This window comes from Epargyreus clarus, unplaced genomic scaffold (assembly GCF_041222505.1).
Source record: "Epargyreus clarus isolate Ecla_fem2 unplaced genomic scaffold, WU_Ecla_fem_2.2 ptg000014l, whole genome shotgun sequence".
Classification (NCBI taxonomy): domain Eukaryota; kingdom Metazoa; phylum Arthropoda; class Insecta; order Lepidoptera; family Hesperiidae; genus Epargyreus; species Epargyreus clarus.
The window spans coordinates 7,091,445-7,118,302 of NW_027332222.1; the positions used below are offsets into that span (position 1 = coordinate 7,091,445).

General features: G+C 35.9%; 3 protein-coding genes across 14 annotated transcripts in view; 1 reads left to right on the forward strand and 2 right to left on the reverse strand.

Moving 5' to 3' along the window:
• Positions 1-12,654, reverse strand: part of hyd (E3 ubiquitin-protein ligase hyd) — a 28,906-nt gene extending 16,252 nt beyond the window's left edge. For 4 of the 10 annotated variants that reach the window (XM_073079747.1, XM_073079751.1, XM_073079748.1 and 1 more), the window contains exons 1-19: positions 12,373-12,654; positions 8,209-8,558; positions 7,774-7,931; positions 7,276-7,499; positions 6,714-6,889; positions 6,211-6,401; positions 5,785-5,932; positions 5,383-5,518; positions 4,855-5,015; positions 4,424-4,566; positions 4,171-4,333; positions 3,655-4,037; positions 3,388-3,561; positions 2,314-2,511; positions 1,642-1,753; positions 1,389-1,496; positions 1,116-1,266; positions 767-910; positions 172-397 (exon numbers count right to left, since the gene is read on the reverse strand). In XM_073079747.1, coding sequence (XP_072935848.1) covers positions 172-397; positions 767-910; positions 1,116-1,266; positions 1,389-1,496; positions 1,642-1,753; positions 2,314-2,511; positions 3,388-3,561; positions 3,655-4,037; positions 4,171-4,333; positions 4,424-4,566; positions 4,855-5,015; positions 5,383-5,518; positions 5,785-5,932; positions 6,211-6,401; positions 6,714-6,889; positions 7,276-7,499; positions 7,774-7,931; positions 8,209-8,558; positions 12,373-12,434 — 3,408 coding nt within the window. In that variant the 5' untranslated portion in view covers positions 12,435-12,654. The remainder of the gene's footprint in view (positions 1-171; positions 398-766; positions 911-1,115; positions 1,267-1,388; positions 1,497-1,641; positions 1,754-2,313; positions 2,512-3,387; positions 3,562-3,654; positions 4,038-4,170; positions 4,334-4,423; positions 4,567-4,854; positions 5,016-5,382; positions 5,519-5,784; positions 5,933-6,210; positions 6,402-6,713; positions 6,890-7,275; positions 7,500-7,773; positions 7,932-8,208; positions 8,559-12,372) is intronic. The other 6 variants (XM_073079755.1, XM_073079754.1, XM_073079753.1 and 3 more) reach the window with 4 other exon arrangements.
• A 489-nt stretch (positions 12,655-13,143) lies between these two features.
• On the forward strand, positions 13,144-17,070 carry LOC140747351 (uncharacterized). 2 transcript variants are annotated; one of them, XM_073079757.1, is made up of 7 exons: positions 13,144-13,510; positions 14,041-14,170; positions 14,548-14,766; positions 15,052-15,253; positions 15,468-15,700; positions 16,110-16,305; positions 16,443-17,070. In XM_073079757.1, the coding sequence occupies exons 1-7, from the start codon at positions 13,159-13,161 to the stop codon at positions 17,013-17,015; spliced, it is 1,905 nt and encodes a 634-aa protein (XP_072935858.1). In that variant the 5' UTR covers positions 13,144-13,158; the 3' UTR covers positions 17,016-17,070. The 2 variants fall into 2 exon arrangements, with proteins under 2 accessions (XP_072935858.1, XP_072935859.1); XM_073079758.1 differs by having other exon boundaries at positions 13,145-13,510; positions 15,055-15,253.
• Positions 17,071-20,433: 3,363 nt separating this feature from the next.
• On the reverse strand, positions 20,434-24,128 carry LOC140747352 (TAR DNA-binding protein 43). 2 transcript variants are annotated; one of them, XR_014427551.1, is made up of 3 exons: positions 22,673-24,128; positions 21,690-21,776; positions 20,434-20,522 (listed from the first exon to the last, which is right to left on the reverse strand). XR_014427551.1 is itself a non-coding variant. In XM_083059002.1 (2 exons), exon 1 carries the CDS (start codon positions 24,021-24,023, stop codon positions 22,674-22,676), a length of 1,350 nt encoding a protein of 449 aa, XP_082915128.1. In that variant the 5' UTR covers positions 24,024-24,128; the 3' UTR covers positions 20,434-21,776; position 22,673. The 2 variants fall into 2 exon arrangements, 1 of the variants encoding a protein (XP_082915128.1); XM_083059002.1 differs by having other exon boundaries at positions 20,434-21,776.
• Positions 24,129-26,858: the final 2,730 nt, after the last annotated feature.

Consider the following 26,858-nt stretch of genomic DNA (forward strand, 5'->3'; position numbering starts at 1 on the left):
TAACAATACTGAAGACTACATAGGATGTACATGAACATTCTTGCTTGCATTTGTTTTTCGTCAAAAACATTTCATTAAATAATTCACCAATGAATAATCTAATCGACACAAGCAGAAACCAGATAGAACGTGAATATCCGGCGCATCTATAATACAAGTAACTTAAGGCACCTGATTAATATGCTCCTGTCCTGTCCAAGTGAAGCTGCACGTGTCATTGCAGCAGAGCACAAGCAGCGGCGAGTGGTCCGGGTGCGCGTTGGGCGGGAAGATGGCCGCCGAGCGCTGCGCCTCGTCCGCGTCCGGGCAGGCGCGGATCGCGTCCAGCAACACCAGCGCCGCGCGGTACGCACGCTCCGACACGGCGGCCATCAGTGGCGTTTGGCCCATACCGTCCCTGATCACACACGAAGGTATTATTTATCGTTAAATAAAATTGGTACAATACATTCGAATACACTAATTAACATACATACACGCACACACACGCATTACCTCAAAAAGGAAACGAATAGTATGATCATTATATTTTGCAATAGTAGTTAAACCATACAATACAGAAGATGTATGTTATGAGTTGGCAATTATTTAATAGGAAAGATAATATATTTAAAAAATATATATATTTTCAGTCAACACTAAATCACAAAGAAACTTGATAACAACATTGTTTAAAATTTAAAAGCGAAATCATGGGGTCAAAATTTATGGTATTTGTGTTATTATTTATTGTATTAATCTGTGGCAAAACACATTTTCAACATACTTAGCGGTTAAAAGTTGCATCAAGAACGGTTGCAACACAGTGCTTTCGCAGAGCGCGCGCAGAGCAGACAGCGCGTTGCCGCGGCGCTCGGCAGGATCGGCGCTGACGGCTCCATTGCTACTGTTGCCACCACTCGACATTTTGCTGCAAAAAATATATCAATCAATAATCTCAATTCGGTTGACGCATCAAAAATGACAGTACAATAAGATCAATAATGTCCATGAAACATACCATATCGTAATAATAACCATATGAAACTCGTAACATATTGTAATAGTAACCATATGAAACTAACATCATTTTTTGAGTTTACGAAACTATTTACTTCAATATAATTTGATCGTACCCATTATTTGTAAGTCCCATCAAGCTGTCTTCGTCTCCGGACGCCTCAAAAGTCTCTGGCGGCCAGGACAGGGCCGGCACCGCTTCCTCAGTATTCGCACTGTTAGCACTCGTACCGGTCGGTACATTCGGCATCGACGCATTTTCTGCTGCTAACAATGAAAATAATTAAAATGTATCAGAACCTCAAGCTAGACAAACAAATAATGTTTTATTTGTTTAAGAATTTTTTTAGTATGGCTAAAGTAAATTTATTTACTTAACAATTACTCACCTATATCAGGTTCCTTATTGGATGTTGGTGCACACATATGTACGCATGCGTGAAGTATATTCCGATTGCCGTCGCAACGCTCTTGAAGTATCGACAAGATTTGTTGTTCTGCAAATTAACATTATGAATATAGCGATGAGTGTAGATAAAAATAAAGTCTATATGTAACAAGATTATTTATTAATCCAGATAATATTTCATTATTTACAATAGTAGATTAATTAATCTATTTTGCAAACACAATTCAACTTACTGTTAGTGTCAGATTCCAATTGGTGCAACAGTTGTCGCACGCCGTCTAGATCACAGCGTAGCACGCGTGGCATCATCAGTTGAGGCTCTGGCACCAATATTATAAGTGCAACCTGTACATACAATATTATTCTAATTATCTTAGAAAAAGATTAGACAAAATATGTAGGTCATGTCATATAGCGAACAACACCAACATCACTATTATTAACCCATTTTCAAAGGAGAGAAGTATCTAAAGTTTACAAATTGCAAATTGGAGGTTATCAAAACAAAATAGATAGTGCTCTTACGTGATTGTATAGTTAAAGCAAGTGTACTTCTAATAATAAGTTTCTTTCAATTATGGTATGGTAAAAATTAAGTAATAAATACAAAATAAATAGACATTAACAGTGAAGGAAAACATCATAAAAATTAAAAAATCCTTAGGTGTAGGAGGTATCCGCACTTGGACAGCGTGGTGGACTATGGCCTCAACTCCTTACAATCTCAGAGACCTGTGTGAAACATTGGACAAAAGTATAGTTCGCGCCAAACTGCTAGACCGCTCTGAAGTTGTTGCGAGCAGGTGTGGTCACAAATTGCTATGGCAGCGCGATTCATTTCTATATTTAGAGCTGACTAGCAGTTTTACGCGGACTATACATTGTTAACAAGACATCCACATTACCTGCGACTTGAGCGCCGCGTGGTGCGAGTGCGATGGCAGCGCGGCGCCGTGCGGGTGCAGCGGCAGCGCGTGTGCGGCGAGCGCGCGCGCCGGCGGCAGGTTCAGCGGCGGCGGCTCGCGCACCATGCCCACGCAGTCGCGCGCCACCGGGTACAGCGCGCCGTTCCCGTCAAGCATCATCACCACAGCTTCGCTGCCCTGTTATGTAACGTCCATGGCTACTTTATAATGGTATACAAGTTGATTTGGTTCCTCTGTACCTTGCTCATCGGAAAAGTTGCTAATTTTGCTTGACTTCGTGATTAACGAGGAAAAATATATTTTAAAAATCATTCATCGCTTACGCGAAGCGTAAAAAGTCACACATTTATTTAGCGTACTTGTTTTGAACTTTTATAGTTTAAATATAACGACGATAAATATCATCAAAATACACAAAACTCTAAACAAAATTCTAAATATAAAGGAGAATGCCCATTCTTGGTACTGATTTTTCTCATGCGTCAAAATGAAAGTAATATTTAAATTATTTTTTGATTTTTTTACATTATTTGTCGATCAGAATAGTTTCTTTGAACAAGGGAGTTCCATTTAAGATAAAATAAGACGAAATGTTGATTGTTGTTCTTAAAAATTAAAATGGCGGTATTTTATACTCGGAATTCATTATTTTAGGTTTTTAGGATTATTTTAGGTTTTTTTACCTACTACCTTTAAAAGTAAATGGAATATGTTAATCCAACTACATCATAGGTACCTACTATCAGTTAAAACCGACCATCAATCTATCGTCGGATATTTTCGATTTTGAGGTTATGTAACATTTCAGTAAATAACTTCAGAACCCGGGTGCTGATTTAAAAAATAAATATTGGTGGTAGTATTTGGTTAATTATACATCGTCCACAACAAGTTTCAATTTGATGCAACTCTGGACGGCGGTCTATACTTTCATGGGCATTGTCCTTTGTACAAACCTCTTTATTGAATTAATTGAGAACTAACCCTCAAGTGAAGTGAAAGCAATTGACTACAACACGCTTTTATCACAGCAAATCATTGAAGAACACTAACCTCAGCAGCTGTAGCTAGCTGTATGGCCTGTCCGTTCGAGTAGCCCAAGAGGGCGCTATTATCCGTAGGGAATGTGCTGTCGGTTAGGGCACGGGTGGTTCCAACAGCGTACACCGCGTAGGCGAGAGCTCCGCCCGGACGACGGACTACTGCATGGACGCCACGGCTATCGACCTGTCATAACAAATTATACAATATGTCTACATATTTTTCAACAATCTTTATTTTAAATAAATTAACATTAATTTGATAGTAATGCGAACTTACAGCAATTGTTATAACTTGTAGATCAGGTGGGAGTGCAATCTTTCTCGGTGAACGCTGCAGGCAGTCAGGCCCTCGTGGTCCGGCCGATCCGCCTGAGCCCCATTTCACCGCTACTAAATCGTCCTTGCGTACCAGCCGGCAATCTTGCAACAGCGCCGTCCAATCATCAGGTGTAGAAGGGACAATCTCCTTGCCATCTTTGCCGACGGTCGGGAATCGCACAGCGGCGTAAGCACCGTCAACTTTGAGCACGCGACCGAGAGGGACGCTCTTAACATCTTCTAGGAACACTACTTCTTTGAGCGGCCACTCTTCTTCGTCACGCTTGGATCCATCATTCGAAGAGCCTTCTTCACCGCGAACGGTGACGCGTTTAGCACGTTCTATAACAAGTAGAACGATAAATAAAATAAAACATGTAATTACAAACGAAAGTATAAAAACTTACAACGTCATTAACAAAATCGTCACAAAATCGTCAAATAGAAATAAAAATTAATAACAATCAATACTGACTGTGTGAAGTGCTGGTGTCACTGCAGGTAGACGACGCAGGGCTTGGTGGTGGTGGCATATCCAGACGATCAGCCATGTCTTTATTACTGTCCTTTCCGCCATCTTTGCTACTGCTGCTCGATGAAGACGCTTTCACAGACGACACCGTCAACGGCGACTGATTCTGGATAAAAACAATTCCAAGTCAGTGTAGAGTGTAAGTTTGTAATAAAACCGTTATAAATATTTCTCATAATATATGTGATAATTTTACCTGCAAATCCCTCTTGTCCTTGTCAGACACTGAACGGTCCGGTTGTGGAGGTGGCAACAGTTTAAAACGACACATATCCGAGAGATTCCAAGCTGCATTCTGCAATATGCCCACTTTTGGCACTCCAGTTGACATATTAAATCCTGAAATAATTTCGAACCATTAAAACTTGATTTAAACTGCCACAAACTATACTCTTTTCTAAAGGAGTATATTAAACAGCAGCATTTATTACTAGACTAGCACAGCTACATCATACTCACAATAAAAAATACAAATCGAACATAAATAAAGCCAACTTAAAAACCATGTAGATGGCAAATTTGGCAAATGCTTAAAACCATTCAAATAAGTGTGTCATATGACAATTCAGACCTAGAAATAGTTGCTTTCTGTAGCTGGTTTAATATCACTAGGTACAGCAAACTAACCAATAGCGCCTGGTTGGTACATGGGCGCGTTCTTCATGGTGACGCTCTGCCCCGCTTGCAGGTCCTGCGGCGCGGCGGACGAGTGCCCGCGCTGCTGCTTGCGCGAGCGCGCGCGGTGCTTCTCCCACAACCGCGCGCGCTGACCCAGCGGCAACACGCCCCTACAGAACATAGTCATGTTAACTATGTTTGACAAGGCAATGTCATTCATAACAGATGGAACGTAAATTAATGGGTGTGAAAATGTAGTATTTATTTGTGTAAGCGTTTATACCTATTAGTTGACAGGGTTTATACCTATTAGGCCGGGAGACAGGCCCAGCCAGTAAACTTTCAAAATCTTTTTAATTACACATTTCGAAAAAATATTGCAAGGTAAAAATGACATTATTTTTTATTAGATGAGCATCCGCGAAATCTTCGTATTAATATTCACAAACAAATTAGAACATTTTTACTTTATCAATATTATTATTTAATTGTACCAATCAATTTATCCTAAGTATTTATTATAACATTTTTACATACCACCAGTAAAGTACTCCTGATTCCAATCTTGCCACAGTATAAAGTGAGCATACATGCAGAGATATTGCTTTGTCATTTCCAAATTCAGTGAATGTCTGCAGAGGGTGCTCCAACCGGGTTGCACCAGGAGCGTGCGCTAAAAGATTTATTATTATTTTATTAAAGTTATTCACGTTAATTCAAATAGACACTTATATATTTTTAAGAAATATTTTGTTCAATGATAAATTACACTACCATATTCAAAGCAAAATACACATAAAATCGAGATCTCTTTGAGTTAGTGAAGTATATATCTTTTAAATACTGTAGTTATACCTCGTAATTATCATGTTAATGTGAATTTAATTTATAGGTAGTAAATTTAGGATATAGTCGTTTTCTTCTCACTATGTTACTCACCAATAGACTCATCGAGGAATGTCGCAATGCGTCCGCTGTCGGTGAGCACGGACACGCGAATGCCTGCAGCGCTGATGTTGACGATTCGCTCGCCGGGAGACAGGCCCAGCCAGTTACTACGCGGGTGGTAGCTGCTCGTGCCCGATGTCTATGAACATCAAATAACACGTATAAATATTCCATTACGGTAATTTAAAAGTCTGCACAGACGATACTGTTGTTTTCTTTAATAAAAAAACTTGTGTAATTGTGTTACATGTATGGTATGTATGTACTATGTATATAAAGTTAAATAGAAACAAATTTCTTGCAAAGCTTAACTTTGTACATTAATTTGATGTATCCGCTTACACCTGACTATGTGACTACAAAGGTCCAGAGAACAAACTGCAATTTCGTAGACCTGCATAAATCCAAAACACTTACGTCATTGCGTTGGTACGGGTGAGAATCGGCCCAGCGCCACTGATGCAGGTGGCCTTGCGTGGAGATCGCAATCAGCTCGCTGTAAGTGGCCGCGATGTGCGTGAAGCGGATGTTGCTGTCCCAGTACTCCAGCTCCTCGGACACCCAAAGCGGAGACGCCGTCATTGCAGAATCCTTCTTTTTGTTTTCAACTACAAGGGGTGTGAATAATTAGTCTACTTATTCTTAGTCTACTTATTTAATATAATTAATAATATTATGGATTTGAGAATTTTCTTGTAACTTATATACCTAGTTAATTTACCTGAAAAATATTTACGGAAATTTCATTATGCACAAAGGATGATATATAAAGTTTTACACATGAATTAGATATTATATATGTATTTAAAAATGTACTAAAGGGTTTACCACACGACAACATAAATACACATAACACATTATACAACTTTCGGTGAAATCATTAAACGGTTCAATATAGTGTCACTTGTTCGTTATGATACCTCCATCCTTGTCCCAGGACGTGTCCCGGAGGGCCGACTCGAGCCACCGCCGCGGGCCGAAGTACTGTCGGTCGCGCCAGCGGCTGAACTCCGACGAGCGCTCCTGCGTCGAGCTGCTGCTCTCGCGGCTCGCACCCGCGCGACCGCCGCCGCCGCTACCGCCACCGCCACTACGACTATAGTTTAAACAAAATATTATAAAACCTGCACGATTATTGACTGTTGCATGTAGCCCCATCAAATGTAGCATTCTACAAATATGCCAGTTCCAATTAAAATTTAATCTAAATACAACAGATTAAGTAAGGATTCGTTCATTATTTCTATTATCTTATTGTTGTATTGTGTCAATTATTGAATTTCGAAAACGATGTGGCTACATACAGGACACCTAACATCAAAACTACTGAACAAAAAGAACTCAAAATAACTAAAAAACACCCAATCACAGAACAAAAACGGAAACTGCGTAAGCTTGTCAGCGTGCTAGAGATTGGGTTGAGGTCTAGAATTACTATGGAGTGAGGAGAAGAGGCCCAGGAGCGTAGCTTGACAGGTATACCTTCGGATAGCCGCGTACCCGAAGATGTCCTCGGAGAACATAGCGTCCGCGTCAATGATGACCGGGTGGTCCTGCTGCGTCGCGTGGAAGTTGCCGTCCAGCAGCGAGATGAGGTCCTCGGGCACGTAGCCGTCGCCGCCCTCACCACCCTCCGGCTCCTCACCCTCCTCGTCATCGCGCGACAACAAGTTGTTCACGGCCAAGTTCACGTCCAAATTTGTACGCTGTGGACAAAAACGCAAGTATTTCTTTTCAATTGAGAAAGCCAATCTAAAGTTTTTCTTTCTATAATTATATTATAATACAACAACAATGTGTTGCGGTCGTGTGGTGGGCATGAAGACAAAGCGTCAAAACCCAGATTCAGATCATAAAACAAATTTCAATACATAATCGTCATTCTAAGAATCAGAGATTGTTAAAGCATATTTGTTAAAGTTGTATATATTTTGTTTAACTTTCAAGGTATGATTCACATTATTTCATAGTACAGCATACCTGTAGTTCCCTTATAATGAGGCTGCGACTCTTGCCCTGTAGGACCACCTGTGCCTGCGTCACCAAATCTTCGGGTACGAATGGTGCCGGTACCGCCGACACGACCCGCCCGGAGCCCGGCGCGCCGATTATTACACCTGTGGCACGACTTGTTGATCCTACGAGAATGCATAGACATATTTAACATAAAACCCATAAAAGAAATAATCCTATCAAAGGCATTCCATACTTTATTTTTTAATTAATTTCACGAAAAAGAAAAAAGAGCCGACTAATTTCTTAAGACTGATAATATATTTTCAAGAATAAACTTTCTCATTTTATTTATATGAGAACTAAGTAATTGCTATTGCTCCCCGGTTACATATGCTCAATACAGAAAAAATCGCGCTATTCAAGCTACCAATCCATTCTACAAATAGATACCAAACATACCTTGAGAGCTTGGGGCAGCCCTTATTGAGTTTCTCATGATTCTAGCCCTTGTACGTGGCTGTTGCCTTGAGCCACAACCACCCCCACTTCCTCCTTGTTTCCCCCCACTTGTCCCCCCACCGCCGCTTCCTCCTCCACCATTTCCTCCATTTTTACTAGCATCTGCTTTGCTCAAGTCCAATCTGTCAGGAATGATGGAGAAAGCAGCACGGCATATGGTGCCATCTTCCAGCAGACAAGCAATGTGGGCTGGGCCTGCAGCTACAGCTCGGACTCCTCTCAGTGAGCTCAAAGCTGAAGACCCCCCCCCTGTCCCATATCTATTCCAACGCTCAGCTACTTCTTTGAGCCTGTAACAAACAAAATTATTGGTTAGATCTAATCACTAGCACTTCTGTATAAAAGTTGGTTCAATGGTAGTTAATTATCTTTTTAAGAAAAAATATTTCATCAGTATCAGGTGTACAAGCTCAGGAAGCATTTTACTAGTATGAATTACTTTGTAAGTATAAGCTCGATGTGCTATAACCAAGAATCCAAAACATCCAAGCTCCTTATAATTAAAATGATTGCAAACTTCAGTTTAAGTACACAGGAATAGTATACACAATTTTAAACAGTTTTCTATATTTTTACTCCTAAATTAATACTACCATAACTTGTCATAGTCATGTTGTATTTATGATGTTGATATATGGATTGTCTGCGAGTGTAATTAAATTACTATGAAAAGGAAAGAATCTCTGCCAGAGAATACCCAAACTAAAGAGTGTACTAGACTATATGAACAATAACGATAACAATGTTCACATAAGGTCATAAAAATGACTCTAAATATTTCTTATTATATTTTGAAGGTGGTAGAACCCTTTGTGGTTCGACTCCGGCGGCACCACCGCCACACCTATTTCAACCTAATAACAGCAGTGTTAAGCGCTGCTGTGTTCCGGTTTGAAGGGTGTGGTAAGGGAGACAGACTTTTCCGAGGCGTTCCAGCTTAGTCCTCAGGGGTAGCGGCGCATCTGTGGCCGACCTCAGGTAGGAATATCTAATCCTATCTGGGGTTGATTACAGATGTCCATGGGCGGCAGTAGCCACTTACCATCAGGTGGACTGCATGCTCGTCTGCTACTCTTATATTATAAAAAAAAAAAAAAATATTTCACCTACACAAGATTAAATTAAACCCAATCTTATAGTGTTTAATTTAAGAACAGTTCGCTGTCACCGGCTATAGACTGTTCAATGTTATTTACTACCATATAAATAGACGTGAACTGTACGCAAATTACTCCACTAACATATAAAAGAAAAGATAAGGAAAAATGCAAATACAAATGTGGGATTTTTAATTTTCTTTTTAACAAGTAGCATTGATATTTTTGATTTAAAAAGATACATTTAAACTGAGAAGGAAAAGAAGCAGATATTTAAGGAAAAATATGACAGATGTTTTTCTCAATAAAAATTTTTAGCAGAATCATTTTAGGCTATTTCAAGATTATCCTGTCCTACTAGCTAAGAGACAGGCAATAATAACACTGGACATTAAATATTGCCCTTAATAAAAAACAAGAAATTAAAACTTTCAAGATAACAAAGAAAGTACCACTGTGTATATAAATTATAACAATTTACCATACTGTACATAATATGGTAACATATCATTTTAATTTTAGATTCAGTTTATTTTAAAATAGCATCTTATGAAGATACTGTATCGATATTGTGTAAGTTTTTGGCTTAGCTTATAGACTAGAAATCATATCCACATCCTTATTTTGGGCCTTTATTAAACACAAACTATGATTTGACCACTTCACATTGTTCAATGTTCCAATTTGTTGGAAATAAGTAATATATGATAACCTTTATATCAAAAACAGACACTACGTAGCAGCAACATCACTGATAGATAAATTAGCCTTTTTTGTCTGTTATTCAGTATGTTACAGTTGTAAGATCAACTTAAAAACAATCAATGAAAATAATATTTACTATACCTCAACAAAGGATGTATAAGAAACTCTAATACCAATTTTTAATCCAAAAAGCATCATACAATCTTGCATTTTATTAATATTACCTTTATATTAATCATCACATATATAAAAAGCCAAAGATTATTGCTAAATAGGCATTGTTCAGATGTTCAAATTATAATTATAATAAAAGATCAACTAAAAAATAATAATATTAACTCCCTTCCTCTGTTAACAAAACTCTTAATGTAACTTAATGTTCTCACTCTAAAATGCTCTAAATAAATGGATTTTGACATATGTACAGAAACCTGATGTGCAAGTGTACCATTTTGACATTAATATTTTGTCCTTATCTCATTGCAGTAGTCAATTTGTTGAACTGTTTTTGAATGGTAGTAGAACAGCACATCAAAATTGTAGATATTGATTACTAATAATGGGTCAAAATGTATAAATGTATGTATATTTGGCTATCCATTAAATATTGTTCTCATGTAACTTACAGTCAATAAGTCTTTATAAGAAAAATAAATTCTTTAAACCTAAATGTGTTTATTATCTTTAAAACAGGAAAGTACTGGTAACTAAGCTATGCACTGGACTTTAAGTGGCCATTCATGAATATCAAACATCTCTGAAGAGTATTTAAGGCCAGCCACAGATGCATTGCTACCTCAGAAAACTAAGTCGAATGCCTAGGTATAAGTATCCCTCCCACACCATACCCTTCAAATCAGAACAACAGAGCTGGATACTATTGTTATCTCCATCAATGTCCTAATGTGTTTATCCTCAACCTGGCCCGCATGGCAGAGTGGTCAACATTCAGGACCGATGCCCCGACGGTTCTGGTTTCAATATCCAGCCAGTTATAAATTTCATTACTGGTTCTAGGTGTCTGTATTTGTCTAAATATATGTCCATTGCATCTACAACACAGGGAATCTTAGTATGAGGAATGTGAGTGTAGCAGATGTAAATCTTATTCTGTAACAGTAACTATAAATATGGTCTGCTAAATTACAGAATACGGATTTGCTGGGACAAATGAAGATTAAGGGATAGGTTATTAACATGAATCGAATGTGTTTTTAAACTGGCCAAGGCCCTCCAAGGGTTAATGAAAAATGTTGCACAATATTGTAGAGTAACAAAATGTTTTTCAAAATATAATTGTGAATGTTATTGTGGGTAGTTCATGTGTTGTACTAATAGTTGGATCACAATAAATAATGTCTATTTCTTTTGTTACAAGTGATTAAATTGTTATTGTACAGTTTGACTAGAATCAGGTGGTAGTCGTGCTTTCATTGAAATAGAATAACTCAGGAAAGCCTTTTATTTAGATTGATCTACATCCAACTACAATAAGTCTATTTTAATTCAAAGGAATATCTGGAACTCCCCGGGATTAACTGGATGATTTTTTTCCATAAACTTGCACTAATTTTACTTGTTTCAACAATTTCATTGTATCATACTATTGTAACATAAAAATATATAATAAACTGTGAAATACAGCAAACAGCTGAATAGATAATCATGATTTTTAAATTTTATAGAAACCTTACAAATTCAAGATGCAAATAAAAAAAAACATCTTTTTTTACATTTTCCATTAGTATTTTATGGATTAGTTACTATTGTATAATAATAAGTAAATATTATATTTATGACATTACATTATCCAACACTTTGTATAAAACGTGCAATAATCACGTAAACTTTAATTATTATTATGAATTTTAGTAACGTATAGCCGTCGGTAATTAATATTTTTGTGTAATTACGCTTGACGCGTCAACTGAAATAAAATGCTCCGAAACAACACGACATGATTCAAGAAAATATCTAGCAGGTCGACGTATTTACTTCATCCAAATTGATTTTATTCGAGCGATGAACAGACTAGAAAACGGGGTTCGCACACTGATCGCTCCTTCGCTATGTTAAGAATACGCCATTAACATAATCTCGATATTCCACCAGAAAAGAACATGGTACTAAAATGAGTCAGATCTTTTCAACCAAAAATAATTGTAACGGAAAAGAAACGTGGGCATCTGGTATGCTTTCATGAAATATGCTTTCGCATACTGCAAGATTCGTTCAAAATATAAGTCGGATTTCATTAGTTCATCGTAATGGAGTCCAATGGAAAGTTGAATAATAGCCTTACCTATCTATCAATTGATCCTCTGTTCCAGGTAAAGGATGAACCACAAAATGCATTGAAGACATTTCCGTGAGAGGTATTGTCTTGTGTTAGTAAAATTACAATGTACACTTCAACATTTGAGTTCACCACAATGCAATCAGGACAAAAGAACACCACTATCTAAAATTCTCTCCGAACCACCATATTCTCGTGGTTTCTCGTGTTATCGTTTTTCGTTCTCAATTACATGTGAGTCGGTACATGACGAAAAAAGAAAGAAAATATCAACATGGCTTCTACTGATAAAATGTTGGCAGCCATGAAATGTAATCCGTTTTACGACGACTTAGTAATATTATGACTATTATTTTATAATATATAATATTATAATATATTATACTTATACTCAATTCTTTCAAAATTAATTGTTTTATATTCTTTACAGTTGTAATAAGGATTTAAGGACAGTCTTGTAATACAAGCACTAGATTTCAGAATGCGCAGACTGTCATGGCATTCAGGCTTTATGATTTTACTCAGTCTTTGCGCTACCATCTTTATAAAGTTAAAAAAAATCAAGTTATGGTATTTTTAATTTTCCAAAATAATATATATTATATATTATTTGCTTTGGTAAAAACATCGTTTGTTTTGTAATTTTTCGGTATAATTAATAGTTCTTTTATAATATATTATAATTACATAATTCTTATAATATTTTTTGTACGGCAACTATTTCCGTGTTATATCCTGTGCTAATTTTTCTACGTAAAAACATCTGTGATTCCATAATAAAATGAAAAAACAATGTCAAAAATGGCGGCCAAGTCAAAGAAGCGGCTGTCGAAAAATGAAAATAAATTATTAAAATTGGAAAAATTAGAGCTCAGTGATGTAATTTGTTCAATTTGTCAGTCTATTCTTATCGAACCAGTTACCCTACCGTGTTATCACGATTTTTGTCAACGCTGTTTTTCCGGTAGCATCGAAAATAATGCTTTGTGTTGCCCATTATGTCGGTTGAGAATTGGGTCCTGGCTAAGAAAAACATCAAAACAAAAATGTTTAGTAAATTTTGAGCTGTGGAAATTTATCAAGACCAGATTTGCAGAAGAAATAGAAAAAAAGGCAAGAGGGGAAGACGTATCGTTAACTCCAGGTAAAATGTTATTTAAGCTCATTTTTACCCTGATTTTCATATGGTTTGTATATTCAAATAAATATCGAACAGTAATTATTTTTTCGTTTTGAGATGAAATTAGTACTAGGGATTTTTTACATGGTATTGTTATGTTGTGCACAGTTATGCGTGGTTGTTTACAAACAACCATTTACATGTACATTTAAACTGACTATTGACGAAACTGAAAATTGACGTAATCTTCATATTACTTAATTCATGAAAAAGTAGTATGTATATGTATGTATTGCTATTAGTGAATTTAAGTATAAAATATATATAACACACTGTGCTGTATCACTAGTTCTTTATTTTTAAACTAGACTGACAATACCGTGGGTCTGATAAAAGTTATAGAAACCAATACTAATTAGGTATCTATCACTTTCTTTACCAACAAAGCATATTAATTTGCCAAATAAATAATTTTGTTAATCTTGTCTAGCATTAGTATGTCATAAAGTGTATGTGTGAATTTAAATGGATACTTAATAAGTTAATGTTTTCAGAAAAACCATTGTTACGACTAAGTCTACCTGGAGAGATAAGATCTGAGTATGAAGCAGAAATCAAAAGGTTGAGAGCTGAGCGTGTGCAACTTGAACAGAAGCATTTACAAGAAACTGAGAATTTGGTTAAGTAAGTATCATTTGGAATGAAATATTTTTTACTGGTATTTAACTTGTAATGTTGATTTACTATTAACTATAGTTAACAATTATGCAATACAGTTATAGTAATAGTAGTTCAAGTATTTATAAGTACTCGAAATTAATATGAAAATATGAAAAAGTTTTGTCTTAGCTGGCTCTTTGAAGTAGAGGTCACTATTATATCGGGCGTTCATCAAGTTTTATCAAGATTAACTATAATATATTGATAATAATGATTCGTCTTAATACTATAACTGTAACACTAAAGTTTTGTAACGCCTACCTGATGATTGTTTTCTAGCATCATAAACTTATCTTGAAAGCTCTTATTAATTATCTCATTACATATCGGTTATGTTTCAGAAAACTTCAAGAAGAGGAGGAGGAGGCACATAAGCAGTATATAGAGCGTCTTAAACATGATGAAATGTTGGCGCTGAAAATTCAACAGGAAAACGTGGAGAACACTGTTTCCTTACAAACTCCAAAAGAACAGAGCAAACCAAGCACCACAGCGAAACCGAAACTAAAGATTACCAAGATAGATGGCTACCTTACCAAAAGACGTACCTCTGTTATTGAGTGAGTGTGATTGTATTTTAATTTTTTATATAGAATCATAGAACATGTGCAACTGAACAAAACAGGATGTACATAAAGGTATTCTTTAATGTCTCACTGCTGTAAACAAATTTTCTCTCAAAATGATAATGTTTTAGGCCTTATATATAGATAAAAGATGTTGACGTATATTGATTTGATTTTCGTTAAAGCTAGAAATATATCTTGTCTTGATATTGCCTTAGATTAGTAGAACAAAACTTTTATGCTTTATATCTTATTAAAATCTACCAAGTCTCTTTTTAGTAGTCCAATCGTGATTGATGACAACACCACCAGTTCTGACAGTTCTGCGTCTTCTAAAGTAGTTTTAGCGAAATACAACAATCGGCATTCCCCTGAAATTACTCCAACATATGGAAAATTACTTAAAAATTTCCTAGACAAAAGGATTAAAGGTGGAACTGGGATTTGGAATAAGGAAAATGGAAAAAGCAAAAAGACCAAGGTAAGCATTAGGAATAGTACCGATGAAGGTTGGAAGCAAGTATGTGTCTTGAGTTTATGTATTGTTTATTCCTTATAACTTAAAACTGAGCTAACATACAAAAACATTGATGCCAAATATGTATGTCGTTTCAATAACACATAAAAGATCAAAATCTTACAACTTTGGTTAATATTAAGGCTTGTTATATACTTTTTATGTTCTCACATTACAGTCTGAAGTTGCGGCAGCTAGTAATAAGGAAACAAATGCTACTGAAGATAGAAATGTTGTAAAAACAAAAAATGTTATGCAGTCGCTAGTGGTTTCCCTGCCACTGCCTTGTTCTGGTATTCTTCAGCATAAGACCAATGAAACAGACAATAGGAGCTTGGAAACTGGAAGTGTTGATTCAATGAGGCAAGAATTATGTTACTTCAAGCCAATAGAAGGTACTACTCCTACAAGGTTAGTGAAATGTGTGAACACCCTTAACTGAATATTCTAATAATATTACAGACCTTAGATGCGCTCATAAATAAGACCAATTGATTAAAATGTTTCTAACTTTGCAATTGAAAGTGGTAGAATCCTCCATGGTTCGATTCCAGAGGCATCATCAGAAACATCTGACTCTGCTCTATTTCTGCAGCGATTACCAGCAGTGTTAAGTTCTCTTGTGTTTGGGCTTGAAGGATGTGGTAAGGGAGATATACTAATATGAGTTATTCCAATTTAGTCTTCAGGGAATGGCAATGAGTACACCTAAGTAGTAAAACTTCCAAATACCCAAAATATCTATTGAGCAATATTACAATATAATATAGTAATTATAGTAAATTTACTTGACGTCAAAATTTTATTTTGTTTATTTCAGTTTTAACACAGGCAAAACATTGCCTTTGAGGGTGCCAGGTATGAGAGTAGATAAAGAAAAGAAAAGCCCTGAAATAGAAGCGCCGCCAAGTCGTGAACAGTATATAGAAAGTTTATGTCAACTACGTAACCTGTCTTTAGCGCAAAAGTTACCCTCTGCATTTGTTATAACTCTCAGCATATTAAGGGCAAATAAAGTAAGTACCTCAGCGAGTAGTCAGCTAAGATTTAAATGTTAAAAATGTAAATTTTAACCACTTTGTACATTATTAATTAATTTGATAATTTACATACATGAGTTCAAGAATCATCACAAATTATTTTAAAATTGCAGGATAGTTCAGTCAAATGTGTTACAAGGTCGAAAATAAAAAAGGCTAGCCCTAACGCTGTAATGACGTCGCCAGGAAAGAGGAATAATTGCAATAGAAATAAGCAGAATATCCGAGTTACTGGCATAACTGAAATCAACACTGACACTTCCTTGCGACGCACCAGATCGATGGGTAGCATAGCTAAGGAAGAGAATGAGATAACACCCAAGAAAAAGAATAATAACCGTAAAGTTTCCTCTGAAAGAAAGCCATATTTAAGAAGTGATTCCAAAAAAATCAATGCCAAAAAGGAAACATGTGGTTCACTACTATTAGAAGAATCAATTAACAATAATAAGGTTAATTTAGTTGTAAAAAATTTGTCTAGTCCTCTGGATAATTGTGATGTTAAGAATATCTTGCGTGAACAGCTTAGAATTGAGAAGATAATTGAACAAGAGAAAAATGATTTTGAATTAGCGCAAAAGGTGGAGGCAGAATGGAATGGGCGCAGGCAACTTCGTCGAACTGCGACTAAGCGGCAAGTTCCACTCAATTACGCGCTTAGACCCGCGAAAAAGGTCAAAGTTTAGTAATTTTATCTCTATGTAATAGGCTTTTACTCAAGAAAATTATAGTGACTGATATTTAATGATACCTACTCAATACATATTGTGTTGTGCAATTAAGAAATAACTCAAACCAGGATCTTTAATCTTAAAGATAGTTTGAATATTGTATCGTTAATGCATACAATTTAAGATAAACCGCATTACCTTTTTTTTAAAAAAAATACTTCACCTATTTTACAAATGAAAAGTAATCTGACTTTTACATTGGTATTTTTGCATTTTATAAGTACGTCATACGATCCGCTCGATATAATTTGTTAGGGCATGCTCGTAAACTAGGTAAATAGTTGGTACTCATCAATTGGCTGAGAGCTTTAATTTGCAAATTGCACACTAACTGCAACTCATGTCATGTCATTGAGTGATCGGTGGACTATTGTAAATTAGCCGACGAGCGCTGACAAATTATTTATTAAAGAAGTAGCACTTAAATTAGCTGCCATCAGTGAATCATTTAATGCGCGTATCGGCGCGGACTTGGACTAATTTATGCTTGTACTTTTAGTACAGTACTATCCGTTAGCAGAATAAGTTAGCGACCGAAACGCCACTAATGGTCGTACTATAGGCAAAGTGTGAATATTCTTTCGTAAAAAAATTGTCTAGTGCGAACGTGCCCTTACTTTATTCTTCAATGTAAAGTAAAAATGAGAAATATGCAGCCATATTTTAGTTCCTAATTTCTATCCTGGCTCTATAATATCTAAAGGGGAGATCTCAGTTCCAAACCATATATTATATTTCTTACGGTTGGGCAGGAGTAACTCCAAACATACTTCACCATAATAATTCAGCTTAGCAGAAAGACCATTAGCTACTCATAAATAGGCTATTATATAATGTCTTCCTAAACTGCTCTGACTGGATACACAAGTTTTTTGACCTCAACCAATAGTTGCCTTAAAGCAAATCTACCTACCGATTACATTTAAGTTTAATTTTAATGAATGAATATTATCTGTTCTAATATAAAAGTACCTATGAACTCAAGTTTAGCTTAAACCATATTCATGTGTAGAGTATGAATGAAACATCTTATAATATTTAGTCATGCTCATTGTTAATAGGAAAAATGTCCTGTATATTAATAAGAGTAGATACTATGTAAATTATTGTCTCGGCCGCTGTTAGTTATATGTAACAGATAATATTGCAATGGCATTTATAATTACGAGCAGTATTTTTGTTAACTCATATTGTGTCATCCTTTGATTTTATATATTTTGGTAAATAGAAAATTTAATGTTGTTTAAATTTTTTCTCTTTTGATTTTAGTCTATGAGTGAAGGAGTATTACATGTATGAATGTATGTCGTTAATATTATAGTATTGAAACTATTATATATACCACAGATTCTTGTGATTCTCGGGAACGTATAAATTATTTAAGATAGTGTGATAGTTAACCCTGAAACCTGAAGACTGGTGGTGTTGAAATTTATTGAAAGTAGTTTCATTCACATTTACAGATGTGTTCAAATTGAATAAGCGCGACATTAGGGCGAATTTGAAATAACAATGAACACAACATATCTATCACCTACTCTCTTCTTTTATTGTGGTGACTACGGCTGTTTATAAAAAAACGATTAAAATTACTTTATAGAGGTAATTGTAGGAAATGAGAACGAGATACAGTAAAGCTTGCTTAATAACTAACTATCTGCCATTGATTCCAAACAATTTTGTTATTATTGTTTTGATAACTCCAAAAATAAAAATTCGCAAGCTATGCAATATCGCTGCCATGAAAGTGGACTTCGACTACAGATTTATATTTTAGCATATTAATATCAAATATAAACGAGAAGTGCAAGAACCTTCGCAAAGTTCCCAGTCCTAGTAAAATTGACTAATTTCTTCCACTAGTACATCTTCTTGACAATAGTTGGTATCACCATAGCCATATAATAAGTTCAACGTTGTAACTAAATACTTAACGTAGCTGCGGTTTACAATAATACATGCCGTGTAGCTTTCTTGAATTTACAAGTTTTAAGTCTTCATCTTCTCTTCACGCATATGTTTTAATGAATTAATTTTGTACAGACATCACATACATCTATTTATTAAAAACTTAGACATTATTTTTTACGATCTCAGTCTCTTAAAGACGGTTAAATTTCTTTACTTGAGTAATACAATAGACATATGATGTGAGAGTCTAAGAACCTGTTCAAAATGTTGTTCGGACTTCACAATATCTTTACATTTCAATAATCAATGAATGGATACAGAACTTATGTATATGTAAAGTACATGTAAATGATACTAAGAACCATAATTTATTATATAAAGCTACAATATTCATAAAATTCTGATGTAAAAATATTAATGATAACAATTTTAACGTGTTATTTAGTTTTAAGGGCCTGCTGAAAAACCCGTCGATTATTGAATTGTTATAAACCACTATTCTACCATCTAGCGACCGTTGGCTTAATTGGGTCGGGTCTGCACTAAAGTATCTGGGCTAGACGAGCAACAAAATGAGAAATAGTATCAATAACTTATGGATCATCAGTTATCTGACCAAATACTAAAAAAACTCAACCTACCTGCTGATATTTTTTTCAATTGAATTGGGTATCTTTTGGAGCACAAGCATTCCATTTTTTTTTTCGGATTCTCTTAACAGTAATAATATTGGCTTACGTTTTATTAATTATGTATTACTGTTGCATATTAAATTGTCTAGCAACTGATGCGAAGCAAAATTGTTCTTTGTATATTTTTACCGTTGTTAATACTTAGCTCCCCGAAGTCTATATTACGTTAAACAATTGACAATACTCATTAGGACGTCTTAATAATGCAAATTTTAGTGCTGCTTGAAAATCACACATTTTTTTCCCTTCCTTAATGATAGGTTACATTTTGAGTAGTTCGTCTACAACTCTACACATTACTGTCCTTTCAATAAGGGTTTTTAATGATTGCTTATTGACGTTCCTATGGATATTTTTTTTAACAATGAATCGTTACAAGTTAAAACGCCTTTGAGCGTCTCCGTCCTTTGTTCCTGAGCAACAAATTTAAAAAATACGAATATCAGACATAATTGATTCAGCTTGCCATATGATTCGTATGAGTGGTCTGATAAATCGCAAATGACCGATCTGTGTAAAAGATGTTATACCTATTTTAAAGAATGAGAATTCATTTAAAAGATTTAGTTTCAACTTGCAGTCTGACGACTGAACGTATGATTACACAATGTGAATTGTAAATTAAAGGATTATTTTTGTACATGCTTGCTGTGATATGCCATAAGTGTTAAATTATTCTGTCTTCTAATTATAGTTCACTTTTATTTGACACTTGTGGCGAAAATTTAAGATTTTGTTGTGATTTCTTTCTGTAATTAATAAAACATTCGTGTGTAAATATATTGTTTATTCAGTAAACCCTGTGTTTATTTAACATTACCATTTTCTTAGTACTCTGAAAAGTGACCCCATGCGATTCCTGCAAGAAATGTAAGTAATATGAGTAAGTGCATTTCTATGTATAAATTAATTATATTATATTCTACTTTGTAATGTGGATAAAATATCATTGAAATTTATTGCACTTCGGATTCCAAACAAAAGATATGAGTTAATTTCTAGGTAAAAATGTTGAGCCACACATAAATAAAATACAAAATAAAAGTCTGCAGCTACTATGAGCACGAGTAAATAAAAGGAACAGAGACAAAGCTTCATAGAACCGCGTCGATAGCGTTACACTACTACAAGCATACGGCTCGTATGTGCGTGTCAACTAGCCGCGCGTCACCTACGCGCCGCCACCGGATAAAGCCGGCTTACGGCCGCTCGGCGCGTTGAGAAACGATGGGCTTGCGCAACGCACGGGTCTTATTTATGATTTTTTTAAATTGTTTTAAATGAAGTAAACTGAAAATAGTTATTCATAAAAGTGTAAATAATTAGTTCTAACTTGTAAAATGGCTGTATACTGTATACTAGAAAACAAAAGGATATCTCATTATGTGACCACAACCACTATTGTGACAAAAGAAAATAATATCTTAATAGCATAGATAAACCTATAAATATGATGAAAGATCTTTATTCAGTCATTACAAAGATTTTAATGAAGGTAGTGTACAATCCGGTTTCTTAATACCTCCTGACAACTTTGTCGCCTTTATCAAATCTCTTGAAAAAAAAATTACTTATTATTATCTCATGTATATCTTTATGACATAATATAATATATAAAAATAATATGACGTTTAAAGTTTTTTTATTTTATTTTATTCTCTTGTGCCAACCCTACAAAAACAGTTAAGAATTTTGCGCACTCCTTAGAAGCTTTGTCTCTGTTCGTTTTTTACTCATGTGCTGAGTTTGATGCATTCATTTATACAAACACGTTGAAGGTGGGTGAATGTCATGTGCATGGGCAGCAGTGACCTTTAACGTCATGTGGAATGTATTGTGAGTACAAATGTACATGAAAGAATTTTGCACTTCTTCAAAATTCAGTGTACAATTGAAGCATTAGCCTTTGGTATGCATTCTACCATTGTTAAAAACATTATGTGTACTCCTAAAGCAAATAATGTTATTTCCCCACTTGCATAAGCCCTTAGATTTATGTAACAAAATTAAAATAAAATAATGATACCTGAAAGATCCTTATATAAAAAGATTGGTCTCGTTCCTCTGGATGTCAAAGATATTTTCCTCATAACCACTGTAGTTTCAACAAGTCCTGTAATTTTTTAATTTAAGTCATTTTTATTTTATCTCAATACTAAATATACCTCTTAATCATTTTCAGTCTTTAACATTTCTAAAATACAATCAGTATATAACTTTATTGCCAAAAATGTACTACTTTTTTCCCGTTTTTAATATCACATCCTTTTTTGCATCAGAAAACATCTCAAACCATACCATTACATCATAACTCACTCACCACATTGATGTAGCTTCTTAGATGGACATAGAACCGCTTGCAAGGACATAGCATTCTTGGGGGATGCTTCTGGCAGCCACGTCTTCCACGACTCACATACAGATACCACAGCATCTGATCTTATTGCCACTTTGCATAACAACTTGATGCTTCATACACCATCAGAAATACTCACACAAAATCTTTATTGTTATATAAAAATTATTTATTTAGCTTCAATTAGGAGTTACTTATATTAAAATACTTTTTATTATGTAATCTTAACATTATATGTTGTAAAAGAATATAGTTTTCTTAATGATGAAACTTTACACTCTTACAAAAGCTCAGTCAAGGTCGTTTTGTTTACATTTATTTCAACCCCATTATACAAATCAGAATCATTCTTCAATTTGACAGAAATAGAACACCCAAACTCATCTAAATTGAAACATCCATCTCAGAATACATACATTTTATTTATCTCTCATCACACCACAACATAAAACACGCAATGCATTAGTCAGCTTACATCTATCTGAAATAAACTTCTTAGTTCTTTAATATTGTGAATAATGAGACAAGTGATAAACCTAGCAAGTGAATCTGTAAAGAGAACTATAGAAAAATTTAATTTAGTTTAAAGTTGGTTAAACCTATATACAGCACATTACTCCACACACGCCTCTGCTATGATGAACATTCCTCACCTCATGTCTGGGGTTTATTGTTATTCCATCCACTTCCAGAGTTACTGGGGCCACCTCCACCCCAGTTTCCCCCCTGTCCACCACCTCCACCTCCTCCTGTCCAATTTCCTTGGTTCCAATTTCCACTCTTACCACCATTCCAACCACCTTGATTGCCTCCTTGATTCCAAGCTGGTGGGTGTCCATTTTGGCCCCAATTAGGGTTACCATTCCAATTTTTTCCTGGATTGCCTTGTGGAGGTCCCCCTTGCCAGTTATTAGGTCCCGAATTACCTGGTCCACCTAGAAAACCTCCCCACCCAGCCTGATTAAGAGCAGCAGCAACTAAACTTATAGGTAAATTGAAGTTGGGTGGCGGTCCGCCATTAGGATTAATTCCCAAGTTTTGCATATTGAGAGAATCTATATTACTGTTGCCTCCATTGCTGTTTGAGCCACCAGAAGGACCTGACCGGTTCCCTTCCCAATTATTGGAATTATAAGAATCATCTTTCCAGTTTGGATTTGATTTGCTTTTTATTTTTGGTGCCGCACTCGAAACTGATACAGATGCCCCTTTAATTACGTGATCCTCTCCGCACAAACTCTGAGCTACCTCTGGATCCAAAAATGTAACGAAACCAAAGGCTCTGAACGGACGGGGGACAAAAACATCTGTCACTTCACCAAACTTCGAAAAATAATCCCTGAGGTCGTCTGCTGTCATATCTTCAGTGCATCGGCCTACAAAAACTTTGCAAGGCATTTGCGGCACTACTCCTTCCTTGGAGTTCGGAATTCGAACATCCACCCAACGCCCGTCAATATTGTGTCTTTGAGCGAGTGCCCGCATTTGTGATGCATAAGTAGCAAACCGTATGAAACCGAAACCTTTAAACGAGCCGTTCTTGTCGCGCTTTAGTTGCACCATCACCACTTCACCGAACTGCTCAAAATATTGCTTTATTGACTCTTCCGTCGATTTCCATGGCAAGCCGAGGCATATCAAATCTGAACATGTAAGCTTCTTTTCTAACCGTTTGGTCTTTGCGGCTGAATTTTCGGGGGAAACATCTTCCATCTTTCGTTTGTTTTCCTTAGGAAAGACACATATGTACAATAATTTTCCCCATCCAGTTTCATTTGGCGGATGGAGCTTTCCGTCGCTGAGCCGTATTCCTCTGATGGTTTTACTTTCAGGGTGGCGATATTTAAGGCCACATGCTCCGGGAAACTGAGCCACTAACGTCGACAGCAACAATGTTCCATCTAATTCAAATGGTATCTCGACAGCATTGTTATCATCTTCATCTTCACTGACTCTAATATATTCAAATAAATCTTCATTGTATCCATCATTCTTGGAATTCATTATAAACAGTGCTTCCAAATAAGCTGATTGATATTGATTTAACACTGCAAAAGTTAACAACACAAGATGGTGGACATGGACAATCAAACCAAAGGCTAAATTATGGCTAATGGCTATGGTTACAAATAGTGTTGCCAACCCTTTCGAAATAAAAAAAAAACAGCAAATCGTCCATAAACAGTAAATATTGCTTTTTTTTTTACCAAAATTACTTATTACACATGTACACCTAACAAAACAGATAAACATATAGTCTACAAAATTAATTACTGAACAATTTCTGAAATACATACGGGCCCCTCTACAACAATCTCTGGGAAATGCCTCTGTATTATATTTGTAACAAAAAGTAATCCTATTTAAAATATGCTGTATATTTTAAATAGGATTACTTTTTGTACCCGAAATATAATCAACCAGGGGCGCCGTAATTTGCCGTGTTTTCATAGCAAGTAAATGAGAGTGTGAAACAGTAAAAAGTCGATTAAAACAAAAAACATGCATAAGATAATAAACAGTAAAACAACTGATAAAATAGTAGAGTTGGCAGCACTGGTTACATATGCTATACAATCGGACAGTGTTGCCACAACATACTAAGGAAATAAGAATAATACGAATTACGTTGAAATAGCGTTGCCAGCTCTTCATATAACACAGGACAAAATAGATAGCATAGAGTATTATTATATACAGGGTATAGAGAGCCGACTCTACGTAATTTTTGTCATAGGTAAAGCACCCCTAGTGGCCTGCCCTAGAACTACTCGTGGGCATATGAATTCATTAAAACAGTTTCCCAAAAAGTGTCAAGTAGAAAATTTCAGAATGATGCAAAAAATTGTCACAATGTGAATCTTTGAATAACGCTCCTTTGCAGTTGATGTTAAAGATACAACTTACGTGGGAGGATTCAAATATTCACAGTTGTCACAATGGTGTCTCTCTGAAGTGCAAAAACAACTTTTCAAATTAGAAACGATCATTGACAGTTATCTGTCACTCAGTCGCCATTTTAATTTGAAGCTTCTGGGGCAACTCGTTACGTAGCGCTAGTATCTGCACAAAAAGTCATTTTGTATGGAAGTGTACCCTGATAGATAGGTTTTTGTATTATCTAGAAGACAGACGACCTTTTTTCGTTGACAATATTTTTTTCCTTCGTCTTCGTGAGCATTTCATCATTTTTTAAATATAAAAGTAGCAATTGAGTCCACCTGATGGTAAGTGGCCACTCCGTATATGGACATCTATAATCAACTTAAATAAGATAAAAAGTCCCAGCTGAGGTCGACTACAAATGCCTTGCTAATCTTGCTATGTCTGAGGGCTAAGTTGGAACTCCTCAGATTAATATACTCCTATATAGGTTACTATACTCATTGCTCCTTAGACAAGTATACACAGTCACACCCTTCAAACCGGAAGACGTCGACGCACTGCTGTTATAGGTAGGAAGATGTGTTGCAGTGGTGCCCCTGGAGTCGAGCCACAAATAGTTCTACCACCTTCAAAGAACTAACTTCCAGCAGCAGCAGCAGTAGTAGAACATATGCCATTTGTATATGTGCTGTATGTTTGTATTTAATCCTTAACACTTGTCATGTACATGAGCGTACGACTCATAATTATGGTGACTAATTCGATGGTCTGTTCATCATCATTTTCATCATCAACCAATCACTGTCCCCCTGTTGGGTATTGGTCTCCTGACAAGACCAGGCATCTCCGGGATCTCCGATGGAACACAACCGGAGTCCTCCGAGCGCGATGCTCCAATCGGGCTCTTCCCTGGGGGAGCAGTTTACGCTCCTCCCACACACCTAGTGTTTACAACGGTATGCGGCCACACACACCGTCGTCCTTCCCGGGGTTACTTGTTGGACGGTTTGAGCTCCCACTCTTGCCGCCCGCAACCCCAGAAGCCCCCTTTTAGTCGCCTCTTACGACAGGCAGGGGATACCGTAGCCCTATTCTACAGACAACTCCTGAGACTACAGGGACAAGGCAGACTTTACCTACATATAATTGAAAACCTTTTTTCGGTCTCAATGTTTAAGTAAAATTAAGTTAGGTTAGATACAGAGATATCGTCGGATTTATTTTGCGTTCATGGCATCTATGCTACATATATACAATATATTTTTTTAATTATTGGTTAATAAATCTTCTCGTGGTTACTACCTATCAATGGGAAGAAATCGTAGACTCCAAAAGAATCCCTATAATATTTTTTGGATAAGTATACCTAATACTATTTATATTTCTATATGCATATTTATTTCATTTGTTTCTTGTGTACCATATACTAACATGAGTACAAGTAATAATAAAAAAATATAATCGATATTCAACAAACAGAATGTACCTCAAGATACCAGCCTAACTCGTGGTACCGGACACATCCTGTCACTCGTTCACCTTGAATTTTGACTTTTACCATTTTGTCTACTAAATTTATGTGTCGAACTTATAAAATATGCAAAATATTAGTATTTAGCTTTGTAGATACCTACTTGGTTAATAATTATGTAAAAAATAATGAAATATTTTTGTGTTCCCACTTTAAATTCGTCAGGGTTGGAGGGTGGCACACGCACGCAATGCATTGTGGGATTCGTGGGCTGATGTTATTGTAGATAAACTAAACATTAAATTTAAATCAGCATCCGAATTTGGTTGTTTAGAGGAGCATTGATCAAACACCTAGCTAGCTTGACTGCAAGCCCTCGTGTTCTCCATTGCTTAGGCTACTGCACAACTGTGGTAGGCCTGGAGATACTCCGGCACGCTGCTCTCATGCGGATCAAAGCTAGCAGATTATTATTTTTCCTA

Bases quoted from the DNA above. Each gene is read 5' to 3' on its own strand.
- LOC140747351 (XM_073079757.1), top strand. From the start codon at position 13,159: ATGTCAAAAATGGCGGCCAAGTCAAAGAAGCGGCTGTCGAAAAATGAA. The intron at 15,701-16,109 runs GTTAGTGAAATG...TGTTTATTTCAG, and splicing joins GAAGGTACTACTCCTACAAG to TTTTAACACAGGCAAAACAT. The intron at 16,306-16,442 runs GTAAGTACCTCA...TTAAAATTGCAG, and splicing joins GCATATTAAGGGCAAATAAA to GATAGTTCAGTCAAATGTGT.
- LOC140747352 (XM_083059002.1), bottom strand. From the start codon at position 24,023: ATGAATTCCAAGAATGATGGATACAATGAAGATTTATTTGAATATATT.